The sequence below is a fragment of the Pelodiscus sinensis genome, chromosome 14 (assembly GCF_052426305.1).
Source record: "Pelodiscus sinensis isolate ZL-2025 chromosome 14, ASM5242630v1, whole genome shotgun sequence".
Lineage (NCBI taxonomy): Eukaryota > Metazoa > Chordata > Testudines > Trionychidae > Pelodiscus > Pelodiscus sinensis.
Genome location: NC_143065.1, coordinates 30,350,903 through 30,364,755, shown reverse-complemented (window position 1 = coordinate 30,364,755; position 13,853 = coordinate 30,350,903). Strand labels below are relative to the sequence as shown.

Below are 13,853 nucleotides of genomic sequence, written 5' to 3'. Positions count from 1 at the left end.
TTCAGTAAATTACAACTTTTCCCATGATACGTTGTACAAACCATCTTGCATCAGCATACGAGTTATGACACATTCATGTCACAAGCATATTTTCATAAATCACATAGAATGATCTGTCACATTGGCTCATCAAAAACAAACTATAGGAGGGCAAAATCTTTGTCGTAATTTGCATAAATGTAATTGATAAATATGACATGAGTGATAAAGGTTCAGACATTGAGGGGTTCTGGACACACTGTGTCCTCACCCCTCCTTGTGGGGAAAAGATCTTCCAGTTCAATTGTACTGAAAAGATGATCTAGGTTTTAGAGTCCAAGACTGACTCTATCTGAGTTTTTGTGCTGTACAGCCAACTATGCCAGAATATATGAAACTAATTTCCTATCCACCCCTTCCAGGGTCCTGTTATGGAGGTACACTTCAATTCCAACTGCAGTTGAAGAGTCTGGGAAGAAGAAAGGCAAGAGCATCTCACTATTGTGCTTGGAGGGCTTGCTGAAGATATTTAACACAGTGCAACAGCTCTACAAGCCCAAGATCCCACAGTTTCTACGGGCTTTGGGTAAGTGCTTTGGCTGTGACAGAACAGGTCTGCTCAGTCCTGGATTCTCATTAATGGGGCTAGATGTACTGTGACAGCTTTCAACTGTACCTTTGGACAAGGAGAGAGTCACTGCAGGAGGAGTCATTCAGTAGTGATGCTAGTCACTGAGCTCCATTTGACTTTACTTCCTCAGGCCAGTCCCAGAGATTTGGCAAGCAAATAGTCTCTGGTGGCAGAGCAACATTGGTGGTCTGGTGTGGAACCTCCCGATTTGAAACCCTGACTTGAACCATCCTCTATTGCCCTCCACAATTCTCCAGTCTGTTTTCTTCAGACTTGTGGCCTTTAACTGCCACAGCACAGGAGAAAATGTATGCATGCATGCTCATGTATGTGTCTGTACTAAATCCTGTATTCTGCCCACTTAACTTGTCCTCTCTATTCTGTGTCTTCCTCTCAGATATTGCTAATGATGATGTAGCGGAAGAGGAAGATATTAACGTCACTGAAAAAGCTGCCTTCCAGATTCGACAGTTTCAGGTAAGAAGCAGGAGTGTCACTGTGGTTAGTGAGTGGTCTCAAAACACAAGCTAACTTGGGGGCACCTTTACATGTTTTGCCTAGTATATTAGCTTGCTGCCAACTGAAAAGAAAATGTCCTGTGACTGACCCACTGAGTGATAAACTGGCACCGCCAGAAGAGTTTCACACCTGTTAGGAAGCACAATAAGACTTAGTGCAGATTGGGACTGTGTTTCTAATGCAGTCTGCAAAAGAAAGCAAATGTAGAAACCAGAGGTACAGCCCACACCTCAGTGAATTTTGTATGAGTCACACTAAAGGAGAAACTAGCTCTTATTTAACAGTTTGCAACAAAATCAAATGCTCACAGATGTTTTGAAAGTATCTTGATTATCTCTGTGTAAGAAATTCTGCTCTTCTTCAGTGTTGGTGCTGCCTATGCTGGGGTCTGAGGAGGGAGCTACTGATTTCTTTACATTTCCCAGTTTTGGGGGCTTTTGATTACTGTTCTCCTAAAATGGCCCAGGCATCTATATGTATTTGGATTCTGTCCTTCCTTCCCATGATCAGAGGTCTCTGGTGAACCAACTGAGCAGTACTGGTGATGACTTGAACAGCAAGGAACTGCTTTCGCTTGTGACTATTATCTCCATTTTGTCAAAGCTACTGGAGCCCTCTTCTCCCCAGGTACTTAGCGGAGCTGTTAGTGATTGATTGCTGAGAACGTGTGTGATTCTGGCATTAGTGGGGTATGGAAGCTTATGATACACTGGGAGAAGGTCATCAGCTTGGTATGATTGCAGCCTTCCAGAGGTGACAAGATTTTTTAAATGTTCATTTTGCTCTGTGCTTGCAAGTTGACCAAACATTGCCAGGATTACAGCCAGCCTAACATTGGCTTACAACACTAAATGCCTTCAGGAATGACACTTACATTTTAGGAAGGCTAAATTCATAAGGGAGGAGTAGCACTGGCTGGACCTTACAAGGCAGATGCTGTATATGCTTCCCTGCAATACCTCTCCTAGTTCTCCTTTATTATTTGTATTGCGGTACCTCCCAGATCCCCTGTCACTACTATGATGGGTACTGATCAGTTATGACAAGGAGACACCGCATCCATCACGTTCTCTAACCTTCTGCTGATGCAGTCCAGACCCCTTTCATGGTTCTGCCAGTGCACCTTAATCTTGACCTGCAGCAATCCCTGCCCTTCTGTAGAGGTCTTGGCTCTTCCCCCGATACACCTCAAGCCTGGACTACAGTTTTCCTGCAAACTGATCTCCTGATTAGTAGCTGCAAATCATGCCAAACTGTGGAGTTTCTTCTTTATGGGTGCATATGCATTGGGGGCCCCTCTAGCCCCAGTTCTTCAAGGAAGAATGGATGAGTGCTTAACCCCCCTTTAACACGTAAACACAGCTTTTAAAGAGCTAGAGTAGGGGAGACCATGTTTTACCCAGGCAGCAGCCATATTGAAAATTTGCTAGGAACATGAAGGCTTTACTTACTTAGACAGTCTACCCCATTTAATCCTAAGGGAGACCACAGACCCTCATGTGCAATGCATCATCTTGAAAATGCCATCTACCACTCTTGAGTAGGTATAGAACTCCACAGACCCTGCCCTGGTTTCTTTCTGCTAGGGATGCCTCTTGGTTTCCATGGATGGTTTTGTTACCTTTGCGCTATGAATATTTCTTGAATTCAGACCAATTTTTTTCAGTTTAGCATTATCTTTGTGACTGCATTCATGTAAAACCCCTTTCCCATTGTGTAGTTTGTTCAGCTGTTCTCGTGGACAGTCAAGATTTGCAAGGAAAACAATCTGGGTGAGTAAGATTTTTTTGGGGGGAGTAAATTTGGAATTGAGTTATTTCAATGGAGTTGCATCAGCTCAAATTTGGCCCTTTGACACTGTGCTCTTGAGTTTTTTTTTTTTTTTTTCATCCCTTTGAAACTAGTATGAGATGGGCTAGGCCCACTTTAGAGTTGTCTTTTGTGGCTCTAGCACAGTGGTTCCCAATCTTTTTTTTTATGCTGCAGACCAGCAAACCCATTCACAAACATTTGGTGAACTGGCAACATTTTATTTGCATGTTCATTATGCAAATGATGAATATGCAAATAAAATGTTACTGGTCAGCCTAGCCCCACCCCAGCCCCTTGCTCCCCAGTGCCTAACATCCTTTGATCCCCCCCCACTCCTACGCCCCATGCCCTTTGACCCTTTAATCTCTGACCTCTACAACCTTTGCCAACACCCTCTTCCTCTGTGACCCCACCATGTCCTCACCCATCACTCCTTTGTCCCCATCCCATCCCTACACTCTCCAGAGCAAGACTGCCCCCTCTAGGGAGCATGGCTGTTACTGCCTTGTGAGCAGGGGAGCAGCCCTCCTCCTTCGCACCTCCTCAAGTGTGTCTTGCGCCCCCATAGATAGGAGGGGAGTGCAGAGCCCCGTACAGCCACCATTACAGAGGAGAAGGAGGGAGGCGCCTCCTGCTTCACCTCTGCCCCAGTGCCACTGCCAGCAAAAGCGGCTGTGTGGGGAGTGGAGGAGGAAGCTGGAGCCCTGGGGAGGTGCCCCCTGGTCTGCCTCCTCCTGTCGCCTCCAGCAAAAGCGGCTGTACAGGCAGAGAGAGTGGCTGTTGGTGGTGTGCATGCCTCCCTCCTTTGTGCCCCCTTCCTCCCCAAGAGCAGAATGGGGAGGAGGGAAGAAGGTGCCTCCTGCTGCCGCTGCCTGAGCCACTATGGCTGCCGGCAGCGAGTTGCCAGAACTGCTGGTTTGAGTTATAACAGCTGCCGCAGCCCATCAGCCAGTGGTTCACAGTCTAGCAGTGGGCTGCGGATCGGCGGTTGGGAACCGCTGCTGTAGCAAACTGAATGTTGGATGTGTATCTTTCATTTCATTTCACCTCACTTCCCTTCTCTAGTAGCATCTCAGATGCGCAGGACTAGATTTTGTTCTGTGAAGATAGTCATTCTTCTTGGACTCAGTGTACTTGCTTATGGTCACTCAGTTGCTTGCTGATTAGAAGCACCAACATCTCCCAACTATATATACAATAAGATGGGGACTAATTTGGTTACAACTACTCGAGAAACATCTTGGAGTTATTATGGATAGTTCTCTGAAGAAAACCACTCGATGCAGCGGCAGTCTAAAAAGCAAATAGAATGTTAGGAGTCATTAAAAAAAGGATAGAGAATAAGACAGAAAATATCTTATTGCCTCTATAGAAAACCATGGTACACCCACATCTTGAATACTGCATACAAATTTGATCGCTTCATCTCAAAAAAGATATATTGGCAGGGCTCGACAAATAATACATGGCGAGTAGATTGTAACCTGGAAGAGCCGGGTTCGTGTGATCTGCGCATGTGCAGAACGATCTGCGCATGCGCAGATCGCCAGACAGCGTGGCTGGCGAGCAGGGCTCACCGCGGTTCGGCGAGCCCTGTATATTGGCATAGGAAAAGGTTCAGAAAAGGGCAACAAAAATGATGAGGGGTTTGGAACAGGTCCCATATGAAGCGAGATTAAAAAGATTTGGACTTTTCAGCTTATAAAAGAGGAGACCAAGCGGGGATATGATAGAGGTCTATAAAATCATGACTGGTGTGAAGAAAGTGAATAAGAAATGTTATTTACTTATTCCCACAATATAAGAACGAGGGGTCATCAAATGAAATTAATAGGCAGCAGATTTAGAACAAACAAAAGGAAGTTTTTCTTCACTCAGTGCACAGTCAACCTGTGGAACTCCTTGCCAGAGGATGCGATGAATGCTAGAACTTTAACAGGGTTCAAAAAAGAGCTAGATAGATTCATGGAGGTTAGGTCCATCAGTGGCTATTAGCCAGAATGGTGTCCCTAGCCTCTGTTTCTCTGGAGGTGGGTGACAGGGGAGGGATCTTGTGAGGATTATCTGTTGTGATCCCTCCCTCTGGGGCATCTGGTATTGGCCACTGTCGGCAGACAGGATGCTGGGCTAGATGGACCATTGGTCTGACCCAGAATGGCCGTTCTTATGTTCCTCTTCTACCATGCAGTGCAGTAGCATTTGCCTCCTAGTCACTAGGGATATAAAATCCCAATTAATCAGTTTGCTAAACATTACATTTAACGGATTAAGAGGCCTTCTGGGCCTGCTGGGGCTGCTGACAACAGGCCCTGCTGGGGCTGCTGGTTAATTGGTTACCCATTCACATCCCTACTAGTTACCACTACCCTATGAGCTGAAGGGTCCAATCTACTTCATTTTGCCTCCATATATATTATTTAGAATGCCTCAAGTCTCTGACTTCCTGATCTGACTCATCAGTAGCTATGGGGAATGAAGGGCAGAGGTGCTGGATCAGAGCTAAGGCTGTTTGCAGAAACTTAACTGCGAATTTCCTGACTTCCAACCTCAAATTTTAGAACTAGTGTTTTAACAAGGGTTTGATGCAGTGTCTCTCTTTAAAATGTAGGATATAGTAAAATGCATACATGATCAAAAAGCCGTGGAATGCCTTGCCCGGTGGCTGTCATCTCCTCCTCTTTCTTGCAGAGGATGCCCCTTGCTGCAGAGGTTTGCTGACCCTGCTCTTCAGTCTCCATGTTCTCTACAAGAGCCCTGCCAGCCTGCTGCGTGACCTCGCCCAGGATATCCATGCTCACCTTGGAGACATAGATCAGGTGCAGCCCAAACCCCCAGCTCTTAGTGTAAGCTTAGCACCTGGTGTTGGCCAAGGCAGAGGTGCAGTGTGTATTTGAGATTATCAAAGAGCCTCTGTTTCCCCACAGGATATGGAAGTGGAGAATCAATCACATTTTGCTATTGTGAACATCAAGACAGCAGCCCCTACTGCATGTGTGAGTTGGAACAGCATGTGCAATACCCAATCTCTGCCAAGGCTCCCCTTGATATGTATATAAGCTTCAGGGGGTAGCCGAGTTAGTCTGTACAGAAAAAAACAACAAATGGTCTGCTAGCACTTTATAGACTAACAAAACACGAAAGCTCACGATAAAGTCTATAAAGTGCTACCAGACCATGTGGTGTCTTGATATGTATGGACTGCAGAACTAATGTGCTCAACTATGTTCCAAAAACCTTTCTTGCTTTTCCTTTTTTTCCTCAGCTGCTGGTCCTGACTCAAGCAGAGAAGGTACTTGAAGAGGTGGATTGGCTGATCAAGAAGTTTAAGAATCTCTTGGGATTGGAGACCTCAGGTAATGAAATGGCCCACTGCTTTGTTATGATCTTAGAGCTCCACAAAAGAGAGATGGCACTAGGGAGCAAGGAAATACCTCACTATTTGAACAACCAGCCTCCTGAGACTGCTTCTTAACATTGATGGTTGAAGGTGCCTCTCTTGGGCTGGTCCCAGGAGGGAAATGTAAGAGTTAACAATCTTTACACTGATTGATCCCACACACATACTCCCCATATCTCCTCCACACAAAGATGGACATTTGTATTTCACTATCTTTAGTATTGTTGATTGATTGCTGGGATCTGGGCTTTGGGATAAGTATATGCAGGCCGCATGTGACATCAGGTGAAAGCTGTGTGTCTGTGCGGGGGAGAAGCAGGAAGGGTCATTTGTCTGACCCTGTATGTCCAGTGGCAGGGCATATGGGGCTACTGCTAGCTTATTGGCTAGCATTACATCTTAATTCTGAGAAGGGTAGAAGCGGGGGCTTTTTAGCCCCACTTTTTGCAAAATGTGCACTGATTTTTACTTGATTTTCCCCAAAGTGTCAGTGTGACTGTGGTGTGGATGTACCTATCACTTCTCTTTTTAGAAGATGCCTCTCAGGCATCAAGTCAGATCCAGTCTCTGGAGAAGGCAATAATCCTGCAACTGGGGACACTGCTGACGGTTTACCATGAGCTGGTGCAAACAGCCCTCCCTGCAGGGAGCTGTGTGGACACACTGCTGAGAAGCCTCAGCAAGACTTACACCATTCTCACCTCCCTCATCAAACATGTGAGTGCTCTTGTGCTGAACTTGCAGGATGGGATTTAAACACCTCTGCCCATTCCCCACAGCAAGCTAACAGTGGCAACAGCTCGTCTGTGGCTTGGGACGGTTAACATGCTGTAGTCGAGTTTATCCTCCCCCTCCTCCAATGCAGCATGCATATCAGTTTCCTAGCCAAGATAGCAGATAGAGGAAGACCTGTGCTGCCCTTGCTGGAGAGTGGTTCTTGCATATTTTGTAATCTCACAGGCCTCTCACTGGAGAACCATGTGTCATTCACACCATGCAACCAGCACTCTTCCTCTCTCCCCTCATCCCATCCATGGCTTGACAATTAGGAATGTAGAAATTGGCACATGAGGACTGAGATGATGCTTTGGAAGAAGGCAAAGAATTTCCTATACCCCAGAGCAGCAGTGACATTCCTGAAGTGTGAGGAATGCTTCCCCTGTCTCTCTGGTGACCAGCTTGCACAATGATAGTGCCTGTAACTTCCATACTAACCAGTGAGGGCTGCAAAGGTGGTTCTAATAAGCACTTACACAGTGCAGTTTGGCTGTCCCTAAGGCAACTTGAAAAACACCTAGCCCAGTGGTTCTTAACCAGGGTACATAAAGGTCTTCCAGGGATACATCAGCTCATCTAGATATTTGCCTAGTTTTACAACAGGCTACATAAAAAGCACTAGCAAAGTCAGTACAATCTAAAATTTCATATGGACAAAATGAGAGTCAGCAATTTTTACTAGCACGCAGTGACGCTTTTGTATTTTTATATTTGATTTTATATGCAAGTTAGAGATATAAAAAGTTACCCAGTTATCTGGTAAGCATTAGGCTTACTGGAATGGTTAATCAGATCTCTCCAAACCCCAGCAGATGGCCAGCTGTGGAGAGCTGACTAGTGGAACCCATCCTCCGGTGGGCATGCCCAAAGCAGGCCTCTGCCCACAGAGGGCAGGCCAGCTAGCAGGATCCTGGCTACGGTGGGCTGGCCTGGAGCAGTCCCTGCTGTGCCTGGCAAGCAGGACTCTGCCCCACAAAGGCAATGGGACCTCAGCCCCGACTGCTCTGCATCAGCCCACCAACAGTTAACTAGTTGAACAATATAATTTTTAATAGTTTAACTAGTTAACTGTTTTAATGGGTATTTACATCCCTAATGCAAGTAGCTTTCAAGTGAGGTGCAACATCAGATACACAGGACAAATCAGACTCCTGAAAGGAATACAGTAGTCTGAAAAGGTTGAGAACCATACTAATCTGCACTGCAGTAAACATCACAGTCCTTTCTTTGCCTCCTACAATTTGCACTGGACAAGAACTTCATTTTGAACATCCAAGTAAGATGTGACCCCATTAGAGCAGGGTAGTCACTTGCCCCCAAAGTGGGGAAGCAATTAGCCTTCTGAAACCTTCAGGCTGCTTTTATATGAATTCCCTCTCCCATGTGCTCAGTGGGTCAAGGGGTGTCACAGAGGGAAATGTCTCCAGCCATTGCCTGGAAAGACAGGTTTCAGGGGATGAATGGAGGTGCTTGAAGGATGCTCACTCTCTTCTCTTGGGTATTTCTTGCAGTATATCCAAGTTTGCCGCAATGGCCTGGGCACAATTTCAGGGAGGCTGGAAAAGCTGGTGAGTTGCCACCAAGTTCCCTTTCAGCTGTGTGGCCACATGGCTGTGCAGCTGCCTATTGAGCCCTGTGCAGGGACTCAGGGCTATGGCAGGAGATGCCTCTCCTGCCAGCCACAGACCTGCTGTGGTGGGAAGAGGCACCCCTCCCTTCTTGGCTCCAACCTACCCCCTGCCATGGCCAGGGGGAAAAATGCCTGTCAGGGCCAGTCCCAACCCAGCCCTAGCACAAACCTGCCCTGGCTGGGGCAGAGGCACCCTTCCCCCACCCAAGTGTCACTGTGGGAAGAGAGAGCTGGGGTGGGGGAAGAGGGGGAAGAGTTCCCTTCCGTAGCCCCTGGGCAGCCTGCACTCCAAACCTCTCCTCCCTGGCCCCACTCCAGAGTCTGCACCCTCATCCCCCTCACTGCAATCCTGAGCCCCAGTCCAACCCTGGAGCCCTTGCCCTTTCCCATACTCCAAACCTCTCTGCCCCCCCCACATGAATTTTATGTATCATGTCACACATCATCTTCATCCTGGTGCACATAACAAAATTAATTCCCTATGTGCGTGGGGAAAAATTGGAGGGAACACTGAGTGCCACCTTCTTATGCTGAGGGATGAGCACATTCACTTGTCAGGATTAACACTGATATCTATGCTTCTTCATAGGTGAAGCTCTCAGGTTCCCATTTGACTCCCCAGTGTTATGCCTTCATCACATATGTGCAGGTAAGAGCACGACGTTTCCTGTGAGAAACCCCTTTCGTGCTGAAGCATGCATCAGGAACAATGAGCAAATCAGCACTGCCTGTTCCTGAACTTCCACGGTGCGGCTTGTGGCTCTGATCATTCCAAACGTCAGCTCATCCTATATAAGCATGGCAAGGGACACATTCTTCTTCAGTAAGGAAGGGATTCAACTTGTACAAAAATACTGATTTCAGCTTGGGAAAGGGAGGGAAGTGGCTGCTGTGTTGGTCCTTAAGCCATGTATTAGATCACCCCTTTATATGCATTTGTGGATACTGACATGGCTTCCTTGGGCAAGCTTGGTCTTATTAATAACAGCAAGCAGAAGAGAGACTCGAAATACAGCGCAGCCATTCACCATGTACATTAATATAATTGGCAATCTCTGCTCAAGATGATGCTTTGACAGATGTATCTATGAGTGGTTGAGCAAGGGCTGCTTCAGGTAAGGACCAAGGGGCATTCCCAGAGCCATGTAGGGGAGACCAGAGCTGGAATTGCGAGGGGGAGCTGTTGCTGAAAGTTAAGCTATGTTGGCAGAGTTGGGAGAGCTTGCATGAACACCTGCCCATGGCTCTTGTAGTGATAGTAGCCTCTCGCTTCTAGAAGCTTCCAAAACCCTCAAAATTAAGAAAACGAGGGAAGTTTTCTGTTGCTTTCTGGATAACTTTCACTTCCTGAATCAATGTCCTTTGGTAAGCTGTCAACATTGCACCAGCAGCATAGAGATTTGTCTGCCAAGGCTTAGCTAAGAGCTGTTCTTGCTAGCCCTGTGATGCTTTGCCCTGTGTTTTTTGCCTTCAGAACATCCACAGTGAAAGCCTGAGCTTTGCAGGGGAAAAGAAAAAGAAGAGAGAGGATGAAACTGCTGTAGTCGCTACAGTCATGGTGAGCTTGACTCTCTGTTAGAATCTGGTTACATGCAGTGATGATAGTGTTGCTGACTCTTGAGATTTTTATCATGAAGCTTGTGATTTTGTGTTTTCTTAAAGCTCTCTCTCTTGAAGGCAGGTTAATACACCAGAAACTCATCTTTCATTTAAAAAATACAGTTTGTAGCCCTTCTGGCTGTGAAAAAGAGTTTGAAAATGTGACCCAAATGCACTCTAAAGGCTCAAAAAACAAGGCAAATAAGAACCTGCCTTTTTTTTTTTTTTTTAAATCATAATTTTTTGGTGCCTGACTGATATTTGAACATTTGGGGTTGGCAATACTAGCACATTTCTTTTTCATTGTGATGATTGGTGCTCTGTGCTGTCGGAGTTGCCTTAATTTAGTATGAAACTAAGATGGAGCATTTCCTTTGACTAAATTAGATTAATAATTGCAGTTGAAAAAATGTGAATTGGAACTAGAGAATTAGTCACATTGATTAAAGGTGCACAGGGGGAGGGATAGCTCAGTGGTTTGAGCATTGGCCTGCTAAACCGAGGGTTGTGAGTTCAATGCTTGAGGGGGCCGTTTGGGGTGAGGGGGCAAATCTGTCAGGGGATGGTACTTGGTCCTGCTGTGAGGGCAGAGGACTGGACTTGATGACCTCTTAAGGTCCCTTCCAGCTCTATGAGATAGCATCTCTCCTTCAAATTCATTAAAGCATCATGCCATCAGCTATCATGTTTATAGCTGGTCAAATTTCAGACACTCCTGTGACATTCAAATGAACCAATACTCTTGATAAAAAATAGTGAGGTTAGCAAAAGCAATGACTTCCTCACTGCTTCCTGAATGTAAAATGATGGTGCTAAGGACAGAGAGATTCCCATGGAGTTGGATGCTGCCTCCTGGTTAGTTATTAGAAATGAAAATCATGACAGAAAATAAAAGGAGCAGAAATGCATTGAGAGTCAGAAATGGATGCTGCCTAATAGAAAAACACAGACCCAGCTCAGTAAAGAGTTTAAAACCATGGAAAAGTACTGTGCAGTATCTGCTTCAAAGGTACTTGTGATCCAGTTAGGTTCAGTATTTTTTTTAAACTAAGTCAGCAAGGTATGGTATGGAACTGATACTTGATAGAGGGAAAGAGATGGTGTCACTGGTTTAGCACTGAAGTAGTTCACTGACTGCCTGAACCAGAAATGGGCTATACCTACTGTAATGCATCATGCATGATGTTCACGGAAGGTAGGATAAGTAGTAATAGGTATAATCTGCAGTAAAGCAAATTTAAGGTTAGATATTGGGGAAAAATTCGAACTTATTTCTAACTTATAAGGGTAGTTAAAGCTCAGAAATAGACTTCCTAAGCTGGTGGATAAACAATGTCAGGAATGATCTAAGATTTACTTGGTCCTGCTTCACTCCAGAGGGCTAGATTTGATGACCTCTCAAAGTCCCTTCCATTTCTATGACTTTGTCCCTTGACATGAGAGAGTGGAGTTCTGTGTAATGCCTTTAAGCAATTGGCAACTGGGGGTAGGTTTTGTCCAGTTATGGAGATCCAGGCTTATGTCTGCAATTTCAGGATCATATGAATGTGTGCATTCTTACATACCTGGGTTGCTCACACTGCATAAAGTTTACTATGAGAGCCTCCTTCAGTGTTCACTTCCAACATCACTTTTTTTTGTATGTATTACAGGCCAAAGTGCTTCGGGAGACCAAGCCAATCCCAAACCTGATTTTTGCTATAGAGCAATATGAGAAATTTCTTATCCACCTCTCCAAAAAGTCAAAGGTAATCTGCTTTGCTCTCCAGCACTGTCTCTGTGTGGCTAAAGGACAGATGACATACATACAACAAAGCAACATCACTATGGAAGGCTGTCATGCCTTTTCTTGGTTTTCTAAATGAATGTCCCTACTGCTTTTATCAGTGCAACTTGTCATAGAAGGAATTTGCTATCATGACAACTTTCTCACATATCCTGACCTGATTTTCTATTCTAAACTGGTATTATGTTCAGCTAGCTGGCATCACTGCAGGCACTCAGGGAAGCATAAGCTTTCTGATGACTTAGTCATTTTGTATCTTCTTGAGTAGAAACTGAAAGGTTTCATGCCATTGCTCTGGCCATTCATCTCAAGTGCAGTGAAAGAACCATTCCTAGCCAGTACTCAACTGAAATACCAGGATAATATACACATTTAGGGTTCTGGCTTACTCTCAGCTTCTTAAAAAGACCATAAGGGCTTTGCCCACCTGAAAGTGGGGCAGGAGATGTTGAACATACCCAAGATGAAAAAAGGGAGTGTAAGATGATCAGTCTGTCGCCTAGACTTTGCCAGTAACATATTGTTATTGTGAGAAAGGACTCTGCACTGGGAAGAGTGGGCAGTGTTTGAAAGCTGCACTACAACAGGTATTAATACTGTAGCATTCTCTCCTAGCAATTGGCCTTGAATTTTTCTTTTGGTTGTGGTAGGTGAACTTGATGCAGTACATGAAGTTGAGCACCTCCCGGGACTTCCGCATCAATGTGTCCACAGTAGAGTGTGCACTGCAGGAGCAGAACACTGAAGATGCTGAGAATGAACCAGATAATGACCAGGTCAGATCTCACAAGAACAAGTGCCAGGGCTCATGGAGGCCACTCTCTTAAAGGTCCAGCTGAGGCTTTCCTTGGGCATGGGCTAAATCAGTGTACAGTTAGCCTGTCCTGGTTCCATCTTTACAAAGTAACCTTTATTATCTGCCCATTTAATGAGTGAAATGGTAGAGATCTGACTACCATCCCTGTGATACTACACTGGTGTTAGTCCAACGCATTGCCCAGAGCTAGTTTTCACTCAATATGCTGCTACCAATTTAAATGAATCAGTTTAAAAATAAAACAGATGTATACAATACCTTAGAAAAGCCTATATAGTAGATTTTTCTAGCATGGGTTCCCAGGGAGCTCATTTGAATTGAGTGGAGGCAGCAGCTGTGTGGTTGTTTCCCCATTGAAACTGCTGCCTATTGAAAGGGGAAGGAGAGCCCATAGCATGGAACCCGGGGTCAGCAGGGGACTGAATGTCCCCTGCTGACCCTGGTCTCCATGGCTTTGAAATGCGCAAGAGCCTCTGCTAGGGACTCTTGTGCATTTCAAAGCAAGCACCTGTGTGCAGCCTGGAGTCAGCAGAAGTTCCACATTCCTCCTTTGAAATGTACAAGAGACTAGTCAATTATCCGCATTTTAACATCCTTAGGTCAGTGTTCCCTGTAACCTGAGTGCTTGGGCAGCCTAGAGGAGAGATTAAAATGCCACCGACTGGATTAGCAGAACACCCACAGTGCCCAGAACAGGCAGCATGTTTCTCTACTGCTGGCCTGTGTACACAAAACGTATTCTGCACCTGTCTGGAAAAAACTAGAACATTGGTCAGGGCCCTTTTGGAGTAGATGCTGCACGTAAAATAAAAAGGTTCCTGCCTCAGGGTTTATACTCAGTATGCTTTCCAGATTTAAAAAAAAAAAAACAACCCAAAACCATGCATTAATGGTGTTTCTAGCAGT

The 13,853-nt window shown here is 45.4% G+C and overlaps 1 protein-coding gene across 3 annotated transcripts in view; it reads left to right on the top strand.

Moving 5' to 3' along the window:
- FANCI (FA complementation group I) overlaps positions 1-13,853 on the top strand; it is a 43,262-nt gene that overhangs the window by 28,351 nt on the left and 1,058 nt on the right. For all 3 annotated transcript variants that reach the window (XM_075897070.2, XM_006139288.4, XM_075897071.2), the window contains exons 25-37: positions 402-565; positions 1,008-1,087; positions 1,640-1,756; positions 2,850-2,901; positions 5,630-5,757; positions 5,866-5,934; positions 6,204-6,294; positions 6,871-7,055; positions 8,627-8,683; positions 9,335-9,394; positions 10,220-10,303; positions 11,997-12,092; positions 12,781-12,906. In XM_075897070.2, the coding sequence (XP_075753185.2) occupies positions 402-565; positions 1,008-1,087; positions 1,640-1,756; positions 2,850-2,901; positions 5,630-5,757; positions 5,866-5,934; positions 6,204-6,294; positions 6,871-7,055; positions 8,627-8,683; positions 9,335-9,394; positions 10,220-10,303; positions 11,997-12,092; positions 12,781-12,906 (1,309 nt within the window). The remainder of the gene's footprint in view (positions 1-401; positions 566-1,007; positions 1,088-1,639; positions 1,757-2,849; positions 2,902-5,629; positions 5,758-5,865; positions 5,935-6,203; positions 6,295-6,870; positions 7,056-8,626; positions 8,684-9,334; positions 9,395-10,219; positions 10,304-11,996; positions 12,093-12,780; positions 12,907-13,853) is intronic.